The sequence below is a fragment of the Urocitellus parryii genome, chromosome 14 (assembly GCF_045843805.1).
Source record: "Urocitellus parryii isolate mUroPar1 chromosome 14, mUroPar1.hap1, whole genome shotgun sequence".
NCBI lineage: Eukaryota > Metazoa > Chordata > Mammalia > Rodentia > Sciuridae > Urocitellus > Urocitellus parryii.
In genome coordinates this window covers 24,052,995-24,072,946 of record NC_135544.1, presented here as the reverse complement: position 1 = coordinate 24,072,946, position 19,952 = coordinate 24,052,995, and the positions used below count along the sequence as shown (strand labels likewise).

Genomic DNA, 19,952 nt, shown 5'->3' with positions numbered 1-19,952 from the left:
AGACAAATTTTTTTGTTTGTGCTTGGGCGTGTGAAAGAACTGGGGTAGAGACCTTCTCACCATCTGGGCAATTGCAGAGCAAGAGTCACTTTCTTTGAGTGGTTGTGGGAAAGGGTAAATACCGTCTTCACTTCACCCATTAGAGAGGGAGAGAAAAATTTCGTTATCTTGGAGGCTATGGCTATGGCAAAGGGTATGTGTTTCTAACATTTAGGGATCCATGAAGCCATGCTTGCTGGCTGCACTTCCTATAATCTGGAAATAGCAGTACTATTGGGCAATATGAAAGCTACATTTGTAAATTAAAATACCATGTGTAGGTTGTCCAGGAATCTCACAATTGTTTATGCATATATTTTTTTGTAAGAATAGAACCTGTGTTGTGAATTTCAGACAACTAACCTATGAAAGGACTTGACTTGACTTATTTTCTGTGATTGGAGTTTATTAGTTTCCTAGGGCTGTCATAACAAAGTACCACTAACTGGGTGGCTTACAATAACAGAAATTTATCTTCTCACAAATCTGAAAGCTGAAGTCTGAAATCAGGGCCTCAGCAGGACAGTGCTCCCTTTGCTTGTCTATGGAGGAGGCCTTATTCTTGCCTCTTCCCAGCTTCTGTCAGCTGACTTTTGTCTAATGGGTTGAATTGTGCCCCTCAAAGAGAGAGCAGGAATTAAATAAGTTCCCCTCTCTAGCATACTCTCTTAAGTCAATCATGCTTCCAAAATTGGATCTATTTTTTTTTTTTTGGGAGAAAAAAAAGTGTACTAACTCAACAGCAATAACAACAAATCCCAACTTAAAAAAAAGATGGACAAAGAACTTGAATAGACCTTTCTCCAAAGAAGATACGTACCTGGCCAAAAAGCACATGAAAAGATGTTCAGCATCACTAGTCATTGGGAAAATGCAAATCAAAACCACCATGAGATACCACTTCACATGTACTAGGATGCCTGATGTAAAACAAAATAGAAAATATCAAGTATTGGCAAGGATATGGAGAGATTGGAACACTTGTGCATCGCTGGTGGGAGTGTGCAATGGTGTAGCTGCTGTATAAGTCAATATGGTGATTCCTCAAATATATTAAAAATATAATTCCAGTATGATCCATCAGTTCCACTTCTGAGTATATGCCCAACCTAAATGAAAGCAGGAACTGGAACCGATAATTGTATACCCGTGTTTATAGCCGTGTGATTCACAGTAGCCAAAAGGAGGAAAGTAGTCTAAGTGTTCGTCCATAGGTGATGGATAAACAAAATGTGGTCCATCCATAACTGAATGGATAAACAAAATATGGTAATATTATTCTTATTCATATTTTCCTACAATAAAACAGGTGAACCTTGTGGAAGCCATAGGTTTAAACTAGGAATTAAAAATAAATAAAACTGTAATATTTGCTATGAATAGAGGGTCCATCATGCTCTTTCTGATCTGACTTCAGAACCAATGGCAAAATACAATAGGGTAAAGAAATTGCCATTCTGTCACCATCAAGGCTGCTTGTGAAGGGTGCAGCTGACGTTCGTAATGTCATTACATTCGTAATGTCAAAGCCCAGAATCAGGTCCTCTCAGTCAACGGCAGGGCTGCCCCGGTCACGGTCACGGAGTGCACTTGTGCTCTTCATAGGCCGACTTGTCCCCAGGAAGACAGCAGGAGGAGCCCAGCCAAGAATGTGGGGCTTATTCCTCCCACATTTTCTCATTAGATTTGTTACTTCGCTTCCTCTGAGCAGGATGAAAACAAGGGATCAGACTGAAGTGAAGAAAGATAACACTAGTTGAACTCTGGCATGAAAGGACACAGCAGGAAAGGGGAGAAAGTATGCACCTCTAGCATCCTTACTTCTTATTCCCTCAATTCAGACTTCTGCTTAATCCACAACTTCAGGAGACTGCTCCTTGGTGAAACACTGTCCCTCTGGGCATTCTTCTAGCCCCTCTGAAGGGCAGTTCAGGTCTTGTTCCAGAAGTCTCTGATGGATGCATTATCTAAATTGGTTCTGAGGTCTCTCTGTGCCCAGGGCATAAATTTATTTTCTTCTTTTCAGTCTTAAATTATATATAACATTGTGTGTGTGTGTGTGTGAGATATATATATAAAATATGGATTTTTGTAGGAGCACAGTGAGATCTGATGAAAATGTTAAGATGCCAGTGAAATAGAGATGCCTTGCATTTGAATATTATTAACCCTTTGCCATCATAAAGTTCCTGGGGAAAAATAATTTTAGGATTGATTTTTTTTTTCTTCCCTTGTACTTTAAAGCCCACATATGCGAAATAAAACCCAAAGAAGTTCAAGTCCAAAATCAATTCCTTTTGGCTCTTTATACATCAACTCAACAAATTTTTTGAGACCCTCTTACATACTCTTCTGAGTATTGTAAATATATTGGTGAATAAAACAAATGTCTTGCTTTCTCAAAAATCCTGTCCATCTGGACTGACATCTTGGTGACATGCCTTGTAATGATTTGCAAATAGCCACTCCCTGAAGCCCCATGTGTTTCTGTGGGTGGCTGCAGTAGCCTCTGCTGGGTCATCCCTTGGACCTCACCGTAATCTAAAGCTATAGGTCAGTGCCTGGCTCATCAGGGGCCTGACGTGCAGGATCCTGCTTCAGTGCTGTGGCCATCACGTTTTCGGGATCAGTTGCTAATTGTGTTAGCTTTCTGCCACTATGACAAAATACCTGGGAAAACCAACTTGAGGAAGAAGGATTTTTGTTTTTGCTCATGGTTTCAGAGGTTTCAGTCCACAGTCATGTGACTCCATAATTTCTGGACCCGTGTGAAGGCAGGTGGAAGGTCTCCTGTTCACCCCATGGCAGACAGGAAGCAGAGAGAGGAAAGAAGCTAGTGACAAGATATACCTTTCAAAAACATGCCTTGTAATCTACTTTCTCCCACTAGTTCTAACCTCCTAATTTTCTATCATCTGCCATTAGAGCTACCAGTGAGTACCAAGCCTTCAACACACGAGCCTTTGGTGGTACATTCCGGGTCCAAACCATAACATTAAAATTCTTTAATACTATTCCTACTTTCCTCCTCTCCCTAGTCATGAACTGATAGAGTTTGAGTGTGTCTCCCAAGAGTTCGTGTGCTAGAAGCTTGGTCCCCAGCATGGTGGTGTTAGGTGGTAATGTAGTGGGAGGTAATCGGGTCACTGGGGCATCACTCTCAGGTTAATTAGTTGTCAAGGGACCCTGGGTAGGTCCTGCAGGAGCATGTTATAAAGAGTGAGGTGGCCCCTAAATCTCTGGCCTCCTGTCTTACCATGTGATTGTTCCCCCTCTCACAAGGTACTGATCCCATCTTTTTTTTAATTTATTTTTTAGTTGTAGTTAGACATGATACCTTTGTTTTATTTATTTTTATATGGTGCTGAGGATTGAACCCAGGGCCTCGCACGTGCTAGGTGAGCGCTCTACCACTGAGCCACAACCCCAGTCCCTGATCCCATCTTAAAAACCTTCTTTACCTTCCTACTCCTGACTCTAGGGGGCAGTTCATTCCTGAGTGGAAACAGGACAGTACTGGGCCATTCTGAACATGGGCACCTAATTCTTCCTAAATTTACAAGATCCATTAATGTCACTTTATTTCCGAGTGGAGTCAGATAGGACAGAAAAAGGGCGGGAGCGTACCCTAGTTCAGCGCTCTCTCCGTGAAAAAACTGAAGAGGTATAGAAGCAACCCTCTCAATGAGCACACACTCTTGCCTTTAGAGGAAAGTTCAAAAGCCTAAATGAAGATTCAAAAATGGGGAAAGTCTGTTCCAATTAGAGACATGGTACAGTTGGATGTGAAAGCAGCTACCTGACAGCCAGCAGTATGGTTGATCCAGTCAGTTCCTTTCTCAAAGCTCTCTGCTATGTCTTGCTGCATCTAGGTGGTGCATGGACTAAAAGCATCAATATCACTAGGGAGATGGGTCGAAATTGCAGAATCCCAATGCTCCCCACTAATAAATCATTTTTTGAATATGAGGCTCAGTCGATTTGTATGCACATTAAAGTCAGAAACACATGTTTAGAAGAATGAGAATAAAAGCATATGATTTCCAATTTGTACTTACTAAGATATTTTTAATGCTGGTGTTGCTTCCATAGCCTTCTATTTTGCTATCCATTAAACTAGTGCTAGCTTCCTCCTGTTCAACTGGTGTCCCAAGAAATTATTATACTTCAGGAAGCTGAGCACCAGGTAGGCTTGTCCTTGGTTCCTGGGTATAAGATGGGCCTTACTAAACTTGGCGTTTGAGGAGTTTGTCTGAAGACAGTCACAGGAGCTAATTTAAGAACTTAAACCCGAATTGTGAAGAATGGTAATAAGCTGAGGTTTTGAGGAAAAACCTACCTTGAATAGGTTGAGCAGAAGAATAGAGACTTATGAATATATTTAAAAATATGCATACCAAATATTTTTTTGTTCAACTGCTTAAATTTTAAATTTAGAGTAAAATAAAATTCATAGCTTAGATATTGTGCTATTGTCTTTTTTAAAAAAAAATTTAAAGCAAATTGAAGATCAGATAATATTTTGGGTTTCCAAGCTCAGAGAGCTAAATTATGGTGATGTGTGAGTTCTTAAAAACACTTTTAAGAAGACTGTTGAGATTTTTATGATTGGAAACTACAAATTACAACTGTGTAAAAAAAATTTTTTTTAGTTGTAGTTGGACTCAATACCTCTATTTATTTTTATGTGGTGCCGAGGCTTGAACCCAGGCCTTGCACGTGCTAGGTGAGCACTCTACCGCTGAGCCACAACCCAGCCCATTAAGCTAGTTCTTTTTTTAAAAATTGGTTTTATATTTAAATACATGGCAGCAGAATGCATCTCAATTCTTATTACATATATGGAACAATTTTTCACATCTGTTTGCATATAAAGTATATTCACATCAATTTATGTCTTCATACATGTACTTTGGATAATGATGTCCATCACATTCCTCTATCATTGCTAACCCCCTGCCTGCTCCCTTCCTCTCCCACCCCTCTGCCCTATCTAGAGTTCATCAATTCCTCCCATGCTCCCTCTCCCTACCCAACTATGAGTCAGTCACCTTATATCAGAGAAAACATTCACCATTTTTTTTTTTTTTTTGGATTGGCTAACTTCACTTAGCATTATCTTTCCAAAGCCATCCATTTACCTGCAAATGCCATGATTTTATTCTCTTTTATTACTGAGTAATATTCCATTGTGTATATATGCCACATTTTTTTAATCCATTCATCTACTAAAGGGCATTTAGGTTGGTTCCACAGTTTAGCTATTGTGAATTGTGCTGCTATAAACATTGATGTGGCTGTGTCCCTGTAGTATGCTGTTTGTAAGGCTTTTCCAAGGAATCTCCATACTGCTTTCCATATTGGCTGAACCAATTTGCAGTTCCACCAGCAATGTATGAGTGTGCCTTTTTCCCCACATCCTCCCAATACTTATTGTTTGTCTTCATAATAGCTGCCATTCTGACTGGAGTGAGATGGTATCTTAGAGTGGTTTTGATTTGCATTTCTCTAATTGCTAGAGATGATGAATATTTTTTCATATATTTGTTGATTGATTGAATATCCTCTTCTGAGAAGTGTCTGTTCATGTCCTTGGCCCATTTATTGATTGGGTTATTTGGGGTTTTTTGGTGTTTAGCTTTTTGAGTTCTTTATATTCCCTAGAGATTAGTGCTCTATCTGATGTGTGAGGGGTAAAAATTTGCTTCCAGGATGTAGGCTTTCTATTCACCTCACAGATTGTTGAAGCTAGCTTTCCTAAATATTTTTTTTAAATTGTTGATAGACCTTTATTTTATTTATTTATTTGTATGTGGTGCTGATAATTGAACCCAGTACCTCACACATGCCAGGGAAATGCGCTACTGCTGAGCCACAGCCTCAGCTAATGAAGCTAGTTTTATGTTTGATTTTTAGAAATAATTTTTTTTTCATTTTCATAATTATCACATTGTACAGCAAGTTTGATCCTATGAATGTTCAAATTACAGAGCTAGACATGGTGGGTCATAGGAAGATGTAGCAGATATGGGCTGTTATATAAGCCTCAATTGCTACAACAAGACACATCTGTTGTAGAACCTGACACAAACCTGCTAATGACTAATTTGGCCACCAGGTGCAGTTTATTCCCCAGAGGTTTCCTCACTTGTAAAATGAAGTCTGAACTGGATTTCTAAAATTTCTTCCAGCATTCATATGATAGAGAATGGATTCAATTATGATTTGATTAACATGATAATGATTCAATTTTTCAGATGTATTTCTTCACTATAAGAAATAATGTAACTTTTATCTCTGGGCAATAAAAAGTCATTTTTTAAAGCCAAATTTGGAGAGGAACCGAAATTATTATTACCTATATTGTTTTTCTTCAAAGGTATCAAAATTCTATCCTAGAACTTATACTAGTAATTCTTTGATCATTTCTCTTAATACCTGGGTACCAATTTTGAATCTTATAAATCATTATGGGAATACACATTTTGATAACCTTTTTATTCAAGAGGAGTTGCTATGTTGTATGCCAAAATTTGAATTATTGCAGAATAGCTCTCATCCAAAATTCTCTCAAAAAAGATCTTTTTTCCCCAAAGATTCTCTATATGTGTAATAAGAATTGTAATGTATTCTGTTGTCACATAAAAATAAAAAACATTAAGTGAAAAAAAAAAAGATTCTCTTTAAAAGGAAACCTGATCATTATACTTTGTTCTTTTAGTGGTACTGAAAGTTGAGAATTTATCATTTATGGTGAGAATGATTTGTTTCAAATTTTTCTTTCTTTCTCTCTCCTTTCTCTTTCTGCTTTTGCTTTGATAAAAATATTTCCAAGACAGTAACTTTGTCTTTTTTTTTTTTTTGAGGTAAATTATATTGCAACCATAGGTATATGAAAACTTTAACCAGGTGAGATTAATTCAAAGAATATATGTCTAGCTCATAGTGGGTGGAAGCTGAGGTGTTATTTTTTAGGGGGAGAGGAATGAGGTTGATCCTAAGGCAGATGGCCAACTTTCAACAAACTGGAAAGGCTGGTCAGCCCTTTCCTGATTATGTCTTTATCTTCATGGTAATGGTGAGTCAAGGCATTGATTTCTAAAGTGAATGGTGCAGTTGATCTTTTAACCAATCCTGGAACTGATAAGGTTAACTGCAGAAACTTTGGTATCCAGATCTCTGTATCACTAATTCTTTTATCTAAAAGACAGAAAATACTTCTGTAAATATGCCATATCAAAATTCTCCTTAAGTATATCTTCCAAATTCATTTTTTGTGTTTGTTTAAAATAGCTTTGCTAACCCACTTGAAATTTGTTTCTGTGAATTAAAAAAAAATAAGCCCAAATATACTAAATATCATCTGAAAGTTGAATGGTTGATGGGTTTATTTTCATGTTACTCTACATAAACCATTGATTTTTTTTTGTAAATCTGCAACATTTAGTCTTAACTTTAATGGAATTTCATGGTCTTTATAAAAATGCTTGTGATACCATGCTGAACAAGATGCATGAGGTTTAAAAATGGAACTCAGATTATATCTATATCCACATATATTAATATATCCACATATATTAAGACATACATTATAAAAAATCTTGACTTTTTTATTTACCAATTTGATAAACTATGTCAAAAACCTTAAAATAATCATGCCCTTTGATTCATTAATGCTTTTATTTCCAAGAAGATTTTCTAAAGGAAATGATCAGAAATCAAAGATTGAAAAAAGATTAGGGCTATTTATAAAGAGAAACTGGAAACAACTTAAATGTCAAATAGCATGGGACTGGCGGTATAATTTATCCTATTATGTGTGTATTTTTTAAATAAAATGCTTTGACATATGAACAGTTTACTTTATTCAGTTTAAAACAGGTTGTATTTTTTTTAAATCATTTTTTACGTACTTTGGAAGAAGGAGAGCTTAGATAACAAAAATTCCATTAATTGAATCTAAGGACCCTGTTTATAAAGGCAAATAATACTTATTTTTGTAATGTTCTTTGCTCATGTTTGCTTCTACCAGCATAATTTGAATGAGGATTCATCTTCCTGGAAGCTGAAAGGTGTAACATATTTTAATGCTTTTGAAATTATACTCCATACTTGTAAACTCAAAAGGGAGTAAATGTACTTCTTGATTTGAACATTCAGCTTCAGTATATTTTATAACAGAGAATTTAAAATGTTAATTTGTGTTTCATGAAAGTTTTTATGAAGGTCCTAGCTAATAAAAATATTGCTTCAGTGATTCCTTTTAATTGAAGAGTCATCTGGTGAAAATAGTTGACTAATTTGTGTTTTCCATTGGTATATAAATAACAAAGCCCTTATTTTAGGATTAGGAGTTTAGAATCTGTGTTTTTGTGCATGCACACATGCACTGTTGAGATAAATATTGCAGCGTTTTTAAAATCCCATTTAAGGTTGGTTTCGGGATTCATGGCCAGAAACACACAAAACACTGTTAGAGAAGATACTGATCCTTTCAGTTCTTCATGGCTCCTATTCTGATTTTATTCTTTTTATTCAGGTCACTGAAGTTTCAATACAGAGAAAGATTGCAAAAGGGAAAAATGAGATCTCTTAATTCAAAAATTTATAGATCTCACACAGAGTGTCATTTTCCCCCTTCATGGATATTTTATTCACAATAGCACCATGACATTTGGCTGACATTGATTATTAGGATGAGAAAGTCAGTTCAAGTGGATGTGTGTCTGAATGAGTGATTTGAGTGATTGTAGTTCAACTTTGAACTTTCGGATCTTTCTTAAGCACGTTAATTTGATTAAAAAGCATAGTAAAATTTTAGTTATTTTCAAAAAATCACAGGATTTGAAAGCTGTTATGGGTGCTTCTAAGACTTTAAGTGCATGATTTAATAGTTTTTAGTATATTCATAGCATTGTGCGGTTATCAGCAAAATCTAATTTTGGAACTTTTCACTCCCCCAAAAGAAACATCCCATTTAGACACTTTTCATTCCCTTTCTTCTATCCTTTCTCAACCTTAGAGAACCACTAACCTATTTTCTTTCTTTCTTTTGTATTAGGGATTGAACCATTTTAACCTATTTTGTATCTGGATAGATTTGCCTATTCTGGACATTTCATAATATCATAATAGTCTTTTATGACTACTTTTTCCACTTACTATAATATTTTCATGTAACACATGTCCATGTTGTAGTATGTATGAATCAATGTTGTATTCCTTTCTGTGCTCAAGAATACTATTGTATGCATATACAACATTTTGTTATCTGTTCACCAGTTGATGGATAAGTGGATTATTTCTGCTTTTTGGCCATACAGTACAATATAATACTTCTATTAAGAATCGTGGGGCTGGGGATGTGGCTCAAGCTGTAGCGCACTTGCCTGGCATGCGTGCGGCCTGGGTTCAATACTCAGCACCACATACAAAGATGTGTGTCTGCCGAAAAAAACTAAAAAACAAATAAATAAATATCTTTTTTTTTTTTTTTTAAAGAATCGTGTGCATTTATTTGTTTGCAAGTTTTTGTGTGGACATGTTTTTATTTCTCTTAATACATACTTAGGAGTAAAGTAGCTGGGTGATATGAAATCTTTGTCGGCTAGGGCTGCCATAACAAAATATCATAAACTGAGTGGCTTAAATAACAGAAATTTATTTTCTCACAGTTCTGTAAGCTGGTCCCAGATTAAGCAAGGTTCTATCAGGATTTGGTTTCTTATGAGAGCTCCTTTCCTTCTGTACAGGCAACTTGCTTCTTGCCGTGTCCTGACATAAGGGGTCAGAAATAGAGAGTGTATTGGTGTTGGTTTCTCAGCAGGGCATCAGTTCTCTTGGATAAGCGTTTCACTTTTATGCAAACAGATGTTGTTCCAGATATTGGAAATCAGTGTCAGTATTCTTTAGGAAAGGTCACCAGTGAGTACACAGATGGGTCACAGCAAAGACTAGTTGGAGAAAAAGAGATACAAGCACTAACACCAGTTTCCGATGGCATAGAAGTCCCCAGTGGGTCTATATTACAAGAGTTCTATTGTTTTAACTTTAATTACCTCTTTTAGGCCCCCTCTCCAAAATAGATGTCACATATTGGGGTGGGGGTATTAGGCTTTCACCTGTGGATTTTGGAGAAACACAGGTCAGTGTAAACATATAGTAACTCTCTGCTTAAAATTTTAAGGAACGTTCAGTAGAGTACCACTTTCATTTTTTTTTAAGAATCAACAACTTCACTGGACTCAATGGCGCAAGCCTGTAATCCTAGTGGCTCGGGAGGCTGAGGCCAGGAGGATTGTGAGTCCAAAGCCAGCCTCGGCAACTTAGCCAGACATTCAGCAACTCAGTGAGACCCTGTCTCTAAATAAAATACAAAATAGGGCTGGGGATGTGGCTCAGTGTTTAAGTGCCCATTACGAAAAAAAAAAAAAATCGACAACTTCTCCCCCCTTCAGTTTGGAAATGGCATATGTTTAAGACAGAAGTGGAAGGAGAGGAAAGAGAAATGTGAATTCCTTAAATCTTCCTTGATCTTTAGCTCATTTGCTGGGCCCATGTGGTCTGTCTGGTCATCATTCTCCTTGGAAATGGTAGGGGGCTCTTCTGAGAAAGGGACACTGTTATGAATTATGCTGGGACTAAGGACAGAAGTTGGGACTGTCTTAGGCAAGTTCAGATGAATGGTCACTCTGTCAACCAACAAGAAGGAAAAACTTTGCCAGACTTAGCTTTCTTCTTATGACAAGGGAGGAGGCATATCAGTTGTGAGGTGTGTCCCGGGGACTTTAGCAGTATCTCTACTTTCCATTCTGATGCCTTGTTCCTACTAAAAAAATCCCCAAAACTTTAAAAGGGGATAGACAATTAGCTAACAATCTCTTAATTATTCACATATTTAAAAGTGGTGGATTCTAAATGTGGGGAAAAAAGTGATTGAAATTAATCAAGGGGTGACATTAGTTTTTCTAATATTTACTTGAGTTCAACATTTTATTTCTTCCAGGGAACAACGAATCATTTCACCTTTGAAGTATCTTGAACTGAAAAACTTCCAACTGTGCTGAAAAGTTAGGAGGCTGGCAAATATTTTTCCTTCCCTCTCGTTTGAGAAGAACTGAAGAAGTAAAATGGAAGAGGTTTAATGTCAATATCCAGAATGAATGATGATAATTCAGATGATAAAACAGAAGATGAATCGCATTCCTTATTTTTCAGCGATAAAAATGGAAATAGGTATGCATACAACCCAAAATCGCCATCTACCCGAAACTCTTCAATCAGTCATGTGAATTGGAGTTCTCTCAACCCAGAGGACATGGTGGTCGATTATGAAATGGACCCTTCTCTGGACAGCGATGAAAGTATTTTTTCAAACTACCAATGTGTTGAAGTACTCGATCACCAAAAGTCAAGTGATTTCATTAGTAAGCGGGTACTGGAAACACATGAAGATCCCACATGTCTGTCTTCTGCACTTATAAATACAGAGAAGCCCAAATACCAGCACAGCGATTGTCATTCCTTAGAAGCAGATCAGGACCAGAGTGTTGAGCCATCTCTGCCTCTCATGTGGAAATCTAATGATGATTTGAATTGTTCAGACTACGCTACTACTGCCTTGGAGTTAAACAAAACCTTTGACACACAAGGGAATAAAGTTAACTGCACTTTTATCACACATCATGTCAGTGAAAAGAGTCAGTCTTTGCACACCTCTGGAAGACCTCAACCAACCTGTATGAGAAGTGGAAATACATCTTCTGTATCCTGTTCCACTTGGACATCATCCCATTTTGACAAAATGCATATGAGAGAAATTAATTATAATAAAGAGATCTTTGAAAACCCTCAAGCCACATCGTCAGAGGCCTCAAATACAACATTTTCTGACATGGTAATGCAAACAGATGTTGTTCCAGATATTGGAAATCAGTGTCAGTATTCTTTAGGAAAGGTCACCAGTGAGTACACAGATGGGTCACAGCAAAGACTAGTTGGAGAAAAAGAGATACAAGCACTAACACCAGTTTCCGATGGCATAGAAGTCCCCAATGGGTCTATATTACAAGAGTTCTATTGTTTCTCTAAAGATGAACCAAATAGTAAGACACATTCACAAAGCTCATATGGTGAAAAGGAAATGGGCCAAAATCTAAGAGAAACAGTGTCCGATTGTGTTATTGATGATGAATGCCCTTTACTTGTGCCAGCTTTTGATAAAAATAAAGCCCAAGTGCTGAACTCGGAGCACAACTTCACTGTGACCGATGATCGACAAATTGCTTCCAATGATAAGGATTTGGGAACCCAAAATGATGGTGTAGAACTGATATTAAATAGCTCACCAGGACAAAAGATGGTTTCATCATTGGAACTGACTTGGGATGCAAGTGATATGATCATTAGCACAAATAACAAAGTTTGCATGTCAACGCCCATCCTAGAACGCACAAATGCAAGCTTTACTATTTCGCCTGTTGAAGCAACAGAGGAATATAATAAAATGGAGAAGAGTCATCGAGACCTTAAAAATTTGCCAAAATCCAAGGGGACACCTGTGAACATGTCTAAGCCTAGCCTAGGAAAATTAGCCACCAAAACGAATATCTCTGTAGGTAGCAAGGTTAGAAAAACTGAAATTATAAGTTACCCAAGACCAAATTTCAAGAATGTCAAAGCAAAAGTTATGTCTAGACCTGTGTTGCAGTCCAAAGATCCTGCGGTACCAAAGGTCACACCCAAATCTCAGTTGAATAGTGTCTCATCCCCCTCAACAGTGTCTTCCACAAGGCAGTTGACAGTTTTGAGCAAAACACCAAGATCTGACTTGAACTCAGACACAAAAGCAGAAATCCTAATTAACAAGACACACAAGCAGCAGTTTAATAAACTCATTACTGGCCAGGCTGTACATGTTACAACTCATGCTAAAAATGCTTCACACAGGGTTCCAAGAACAACATCTGCCATGAAATCGAATCAGGAAGATGTTGACAAAGCAAGTTCTTGTAATGCAGCCTGTGAGACCCGGACTGTAGCTGTGCTTTTTGAGAAGATGAAAGGCATACTCCCTGTCGAAATGGAAAGTGCTGAATGTTTGACATATGTCTCCAACATCGATGGAATTAGCCCTGAAAAGAAGGGTGAAAAAGAAAATAGGACACCTCTGGAAAAACGAGAGCTAAAAAAGGAAGTTATGAATCAGACTTTTGAATACGGTTCCCTGTTTTTGGTAAGTGAAAGCTTTTGTGTGCTCAGGGGTGGTGGAAAAAACGGGTCTATTAGCAATATTGGTCCATTAATATCCAATCATATGGCAGAACTAGGTGTGCAAATATGCTTTCAGGTGTTAATTCTTTGTTTTGTCTGACAATACATACTAGAGTGAGTAGGTCATACATACAACAAACCTGCATGTTGAAAAAAATCCTCCATTTCAGTATTTTGTATTGAATATCAATGTTCCTTTTGATAGTGTGTTAAAAGAACAAGTTAATTTAATATTTTACTATAATTGGTTATTTGAAGTTAAAATATAACCTGGTTACATTAGGTATTTAGTTTTCTGAAAATAGTTTATAAACTTTCAGATATCTTGACCTACACTAAGAAATAGCTAGGGAGTGCTAGTAAACATAAGAATAACTCTTGATGTTTTATTGAGGACCTACCTCTGGGAGTAGACCCCTCTCCTGTGAACAAGGATGTGATTCTTGATTCTGTCTCTGACAAGCTAATGTAACTTTGGGAAAGTAATTTTTGTGGACCCAAAGGATTGGACTAGTAGATTTCTAAGGTCTCTTGCATATCTAATGTATTGATTTCTAGTATAAGAAATAAATAAAATCCATTTTATTTGTGTTTAGTGAACAAGCAGCATATTTCCTATAGCAACAAATACTTAGAGGGACTAGATCAGTCCATTTAAAAAAAAATAAAGAACTCATGTGCAGTTCAAAGATTATTTTTCTATAAACTTGCATATATTTTGGCAACAGTATGAAGACATTAGTTTTCTGAGTTTTGAAAACACTTTGACAGGCTACTGTTGGGGTTATGTACTTGTCCTCAGGCCTATTTTTGGCTGTGGGGACAGTGTATTTTCAGCCCCACGCAGGCTGTCCTTAGGTGTCTGTCCCTGGGGCCAGGAGTGGAACTGGGTACAGGGAAGGAAGGTGGACATAACACAGACAGCCTGTCCTTTGGAGGGCTCATATGTAAGAGGGATGAAATGTGTACTGTGGTCAGGTGCTGATGGGCTGTTTCAGAGCAGTTTTAAGGGTGCACGGGGGCCACAAGGAGGAAATTATAAGGTTATTTTAGGTGATAAGGTTAAGAAAGACTGAAGATACTCTTCAGCTGTGTCAGTTTAGAGATCTGTTAGGAAGAATGGTACACCACAGATTTGTAACAAATGGTTTGGTCATCCTAAAGCTTGTTTAAAAGCTTTTTTGTTTGTTTTTTTTTTTAATTTTTTTTAAAACATCAGAAATGGGGTTGTAGCCTAGCATGTGTGAGGCTCTAGGTTCAGTTCTCAGCACCACATATAAACAAATAAAAATAAAGGTCCATCGACAACTAAAAATTTTTTAAAGAATTTATCAAACTGAACATATCATTTATAATTGTAATATTTTGCTAAATTATGTTTCAGTAACATCTTGATTCCAACCTGTAATTATAATTTGGTGCTTGTTGATAGACATAGAAACAGAACACTTATTTCTTCTTGATTTATGGGAGACTTTTATTTCATATCTATCCCTGGCTACCAGAAAAACTGGTGTAAAGTTTCTTTAAATATTTACCTTGAATATAAATTGGTTATATACTTTTGAAGCTAGAGGATTTTTTTTTCCAGATTTATGCATTCAGTCTTAACCTTATATTTTCCCCCATGCAGAATGAAAGCATGTTTTTCAGGCCCATGATGCAGTATTCAAGTAAGGTAATAGGATCTTCAGGTTGAAAGGGGTCCCGGTACATCTTGGAGATGAGGTGCTTTTCACCTTCAGAATCCTGCAATTAGGATTCATAATTAGATATGAGTCCTGAAGGACAGCCCTACGTTCTCTGCGGTGCTGGTACTTATGGACTGCTGTAAAGAACTCACTCTGTTTCCATGACCCTGTCTTAAGCACGGTGCCCTTTGATTTCATTAGTTTGCCTCTCCAGTATCCACATGTCTGGAAGGGAAGGTGCTTGGCTCTGAAAGCTGAGTGGGTGACTCTGGCTGTGTACTTTAGTCACCTGCAGTGTTCGTGGGTGACTTCAGCACTCCCCAAGGGCTCTGCTTGCCCAGGGTCTGTGAAGAGAGTCCTGGAGAGGGATGTTAATTTTCAGTATGGTCTGTGGGCCAAATTAGTTGACTCGAGGCTGTCTACAACCTCATAAGCTGTTGGGTGGTCAGGGTTTATCTGAAACCTCAGAAAGGTTCTTATTTGGAAGATGGAATTTTATTTTGATACAAAGTGTGAAGTGCAGTTTCCCATTGAAGAAGTTATGCAATTGTGATAATGTGATAGAAAGTGGTGAAGTGTCTAAAAGGAAAGGAACTGATATTTATTCAGTGTCTGCTCTGAGCCAAGCACTTGGCTCAGTCACTGTGTATGTATGTTAAGCTATTTAATTTTCCCAGTAGTGCTCAGGTGCTTCACATACATTGTCATTTATTCTTCCCAGTAACAACAAGGCAATTGTTTAAGAGGTTATTTAAAACTCATAAAGCTGCTAAGTGGAAAAATGGAAATTCAAATTCAGGTTCTCTCACCGTTACATACATCACAGGGCTTTTGTGGCTCTGAAAGGCAAGATAAGATTCACTTTTGTAAATTAGTGAGAAGTTTGTTTTAATTTTTAGAAGAAAGTTGCTCTGGGGGATTTGGTCAGCCAGCTTTAAGGTAGAAGTAGAAGATAAGAGTGTGTCTGCTACTCTCCCCTGCTTCTCCTGGCCAATTTAGTATTGTTCTCCTATCTCAGAACCTGACCTGCAGCTCTTCCCTTGGGATATTGGTCTATAAGTTAGCACTGAGTTCACCTGGTGTTTGGATCCAACAGCCATCAGCATAGGGCTTTAGTATCTATTGGAAATCATCCTTATGATTTACTAAATAAAGAAGGGTCCACGTGGGAGTATGCAACACTGAATTAAGAGCATGAATTCTGAAGTTGTTTCAAATTCTAGCTCCATCATTCACTGCAAAATGACCTCTCTTCTTTATGTGAAGGCAGAACACAGATGGTAGTTTACAGCGTTGGCATGTGTCCTCTGAGTAAGGCTTGACTCCCATTTCCTGAATGTAGAATGGAAACATTTATTAGGTGCCTACTGTGTGCCACATATATGGTGGCAGCTGGTAGGATGTAAAGGACATAGCCCCTGCCCAAACGTAGTGCCTAGTGCAGTGGGGAATGTTAAAAAGTAAGCTAGAAGGGCATGTTAAATACAAAGCTGGGAAAATAAATAGATTCCTGTGTTGCAGGAGAGGAAGGAGGGTGTGGTCAGTGGGGAGAATTATCAAGTTTTCTGGGGGAGATGTAGTTGAATCACTGCCAGAATGTAGAAGGCACATATTCTAGGTGGAGGGGATGCCATGTATAAAGATGAAGAAATACGAGAAGATATTCTGACTTGGGGGCCTCCAGATAAGTGGGTGTGGTAGAGCTGGGGTGCTTGGACATAAGCTGAAGAGCATGAAGAGGCTACCATATTAGAAGGGGCTTGATGTATCTTAAAAAAAGTTGATTTTTTTTTTTTCTGGAAGGTGGGGGTAGAAATAGGTCTGACCCTATTTCAATTTTAGAGAGATTGCCCTGGCCAGGGTATGGAAGATGAATGGGAGGCTGGTGAGACCAGAGAGATCCTGAGGACATAGCTTCAGTAATCCTAGTGGGAAACCATGCTGGCTGGCTTATTCTAGGGGAGATGGAAAAGAGGGATATAAGAGGTAAGAAAGGAAGCAGCCAGAAGAAGCTTGTATGGTGAATGAGAAGAGGTAAGTTCTGAGATGAATGTGTAAAATCAGTTTAATTTTAGAAAGTGCTTCATGTTCTTCAGTAAAATGGAGTGTGATAAAGTATGAATCTCATGGGATTACTAAGTGAGTTGATACATGTATTCAGAATTTAGAATGATATTTTGCATAGTATAAGGACTGTTAGCACCAACAATAATAGGATTATTGTTAATCAGAGGTACCTGAAGGATCAAAGTGGGGAGGGGCAGATAGGAGTTAAATATAGGATCAAGTCAGGAGAGAGTGTTGGCTTGGACATATGGATTTTGGATGCACCAATGTGGAGGTGGTGGTTGAGACAGCAGATGAGATCATGTGGGGAGACGATGTGGTGAGAAAAGAGAACAGGACCAAGTCTGAGTCCTGGTGAAGACTAGCACTTAAAGACACAGAACAGGACCCAGAAAAATAGCCAGAGAACCAGAAGAAAAACCAGGAAAGACCTCTGTTGGGGAAACCAAAGAAAGATGGAGTGAGTGGTCAGTATCAGATGCTAGAGAGAGAACTCTCCAGCAAAGGACTTGTGGTATGGGTGGACTTGAGAACAACCTCATTAATGGGTCCAAAGGCAGATCGGGCTGAATTGAAAAGTCAGCTGTGAAGAGTTTTAATTGCTTCATAGTAAAAATAAGAATTAAATGTTTATCTGGAAAATCTGCTAAGACAGTGTTTCTCTTCCATCGCTAATAACACATGGAAATTGTATGGACAAGCTCTGATCTGGATTAAATTTTAATTGATTTTTTTTTTTCCCCTAGGGTTCTGCTTCAAAACCTACCACCACCTCAGGGAGGAACATATCCAAACCTGACTCTTGCAGTTTGAGAAAAACACCCACTCCAAAAGTCAAAGTGGGGCCTGCTGTTTCCTGTTTAAGGCGGAACAGTGACAGTCGGAGCCTCAGTTCTGATCGAACCTTATCTCCTCAGAGGATCAGGCGTGTGTCCACCTCTGGTAAGAATAAAGTAGTTGAGCTCTGCTTACAGCCGTTTATGAATTATTTGAATGTTGAATTAAACTTGGCAGAAAGCAGAATGACAGTTTTGGTCACAGCAATAACACCTCTGTCATGAATGCATTTAGCTTTTTTATATATTTATATATTTTTAGTTGTTGATGAACCTTTATTTTATTCATTTATTTATATGTGGTGCTGAGAATTGAACCCAGTGCCTCACATGTGTGAGGCAAGCACTCTACCACTGAGCCACAACCCCAGCCCACATTTAGCCTTTTGAGGTTCAGCATTATGCTTAGGAAAAATCACAAAACAAGACAATTCAGCCCTTATCTTTGAGCATTACAAAATCTAGTTGGAGATAGATTTATGTACATAAACTACAAGCTATTGAGAAGGATGCATACCTACATGCACTTGGGTGACTGTTGGAACTATGAGTCATTTCATTAACTTTTTAAAAATAAACGGTTAATATTTAGCAGTATTTCTGTGTTATAGATTCATCGAGTGTCCTCACCATATAAGAAAGAATACATCTTTCAGTAAAATTCCAGTAGAAAATTACTCTATATAAATTTATAGGGAGATGAGGGCAACTAAACAGTTGAGTTTTTTTCTGGTGTGAACTTTCATCTATGCTGGCTTGTACTTTTGAAGGTGTAGTTTTAAAGCTGTGTTGGATGGATGAAATTTGAGAACTTCAAGAATAGCTATTAAGTGTCTTACTAAATTTGGCAGATGTTCAGATTTCTTTGTGTTACAAACCAGAACAGGAAATGGAAAAGTCAAGCCCTGTTTCACAGAGGCTAAGACAAAGCCTGCCAGCCATTCTAGTCGACGGATCAGGGTCTGCAGGGAACACCCCTTATTTCTGCAGGTACAACGTTGAGCAAATTAAAGGCATGTCAGATAGATTTAGAAGTAAGTTCCCTTGTAAAAATAGTGACTACTATTGAATGGTCTTAAAAGGAAACATGCCTCTAAAATCATGTACCCACACAAGTGAGCACATTTACAGAAACTAATAAAACCAGCCAAATCCCAGAGGATCTCTTTACTTCACTACAATTGAGGATTTTTAGGTTTCATTTTCCAATCCTCTCATGAAGATGCTAGTGTGAGAAGGCTATAAGGCACAGAAGTGTTTTAAGGGATGTTTATTTAGATTCACGGATTATGTGAAGATCATGCGGTTGGGGAAGCAGACCCATGGAGAGAGATGAGTGGAAGAAGAGGGATTCACCTGGCCCATTTTCATTTCCATCCATAGAAGAGCTGATGAGGAAAGGGGAATCCATCTGCTTGAAGTGTTCATCGTTTGAGGGGAAAACAAAGTGAAGCCAAAGGATATGGGAGAAGCAGTGATCCTTGTTTTTAGGGTATTGCCAGAGTTGGGAATCAGGGTGTGAGAGAGAGATCAAAGCTCTGGTTCTCACTGTTGCTGCCTCACAAGGCACACAGTGTTTGCCAGGGTGTGGGGAGTTCCCTTCCTATTTGGAAGAACCTGTGGCTTGGAGGCATGTGGAGCTATGGCCTGTGGTGAGGAGCCTTGTGTTCTAATATCACTCTGACCCATGAGCTGCCATAGACAGTAAGTCATTTACCCTCCCTGACCATCAGCTTTCACATCTGTCGAGTGTAAAGCTTGGGACTCTAGGATCCTGTCAGCTTTTGTAGTCCTATCTTTCTAGGTGCAGTTTGGAGCTCATCTAATTTTCTGAGTCATGGCTGCTACTAGTATGATTCTCTGAACCACATGATGCTCAAATCCCAGAAAACTTAAGTGCGCACACTTTTAAGAAATCGGGGGCTGGGGATGTTGCTTAAGCGGTAGCGCACTCACCTGGCACACACGCAGGGCGCTGGGTTCGATCCTCAACACCACATAAAAATAAAAATAAAGATATTGTGTCCACCTAAGACTAAAAAAATGA

General features: G+C 38.2%; 1 protein-coding gene across 5 annotated transcripts in view; it reads left to right on the top strand.

Moving 5' to 3' along the window:
• Window positions 1–19,952, top strand: part of Mtus1 (microtubule associated scaffold protein 1) — a 147,560-nt gene that overhangs the window by 37,687 nt on the left and 89,921 nt on the right. For all 5 annotated transcript variants that reach the window (XM_077792687.1, XM_077792688.1, XM_077792690.1 and 2 more), the window contains exons 2-3: window positions 11,045–13,273; window positions 17,816–18,011. In XM_077792687.1, coding sequence (XP_077648813.1) covers window positions 11,183–13,273; window positions 17,816–18,011 — 2,287 coding nt within the window. In that variant the 5' untranslated portion in view covers window positions 11,045–11,182. The remainder of the gene's footprint in view (window positions 1–11,044; window positions 13,274–17,815; window positions 18,012–19,952) is intronic.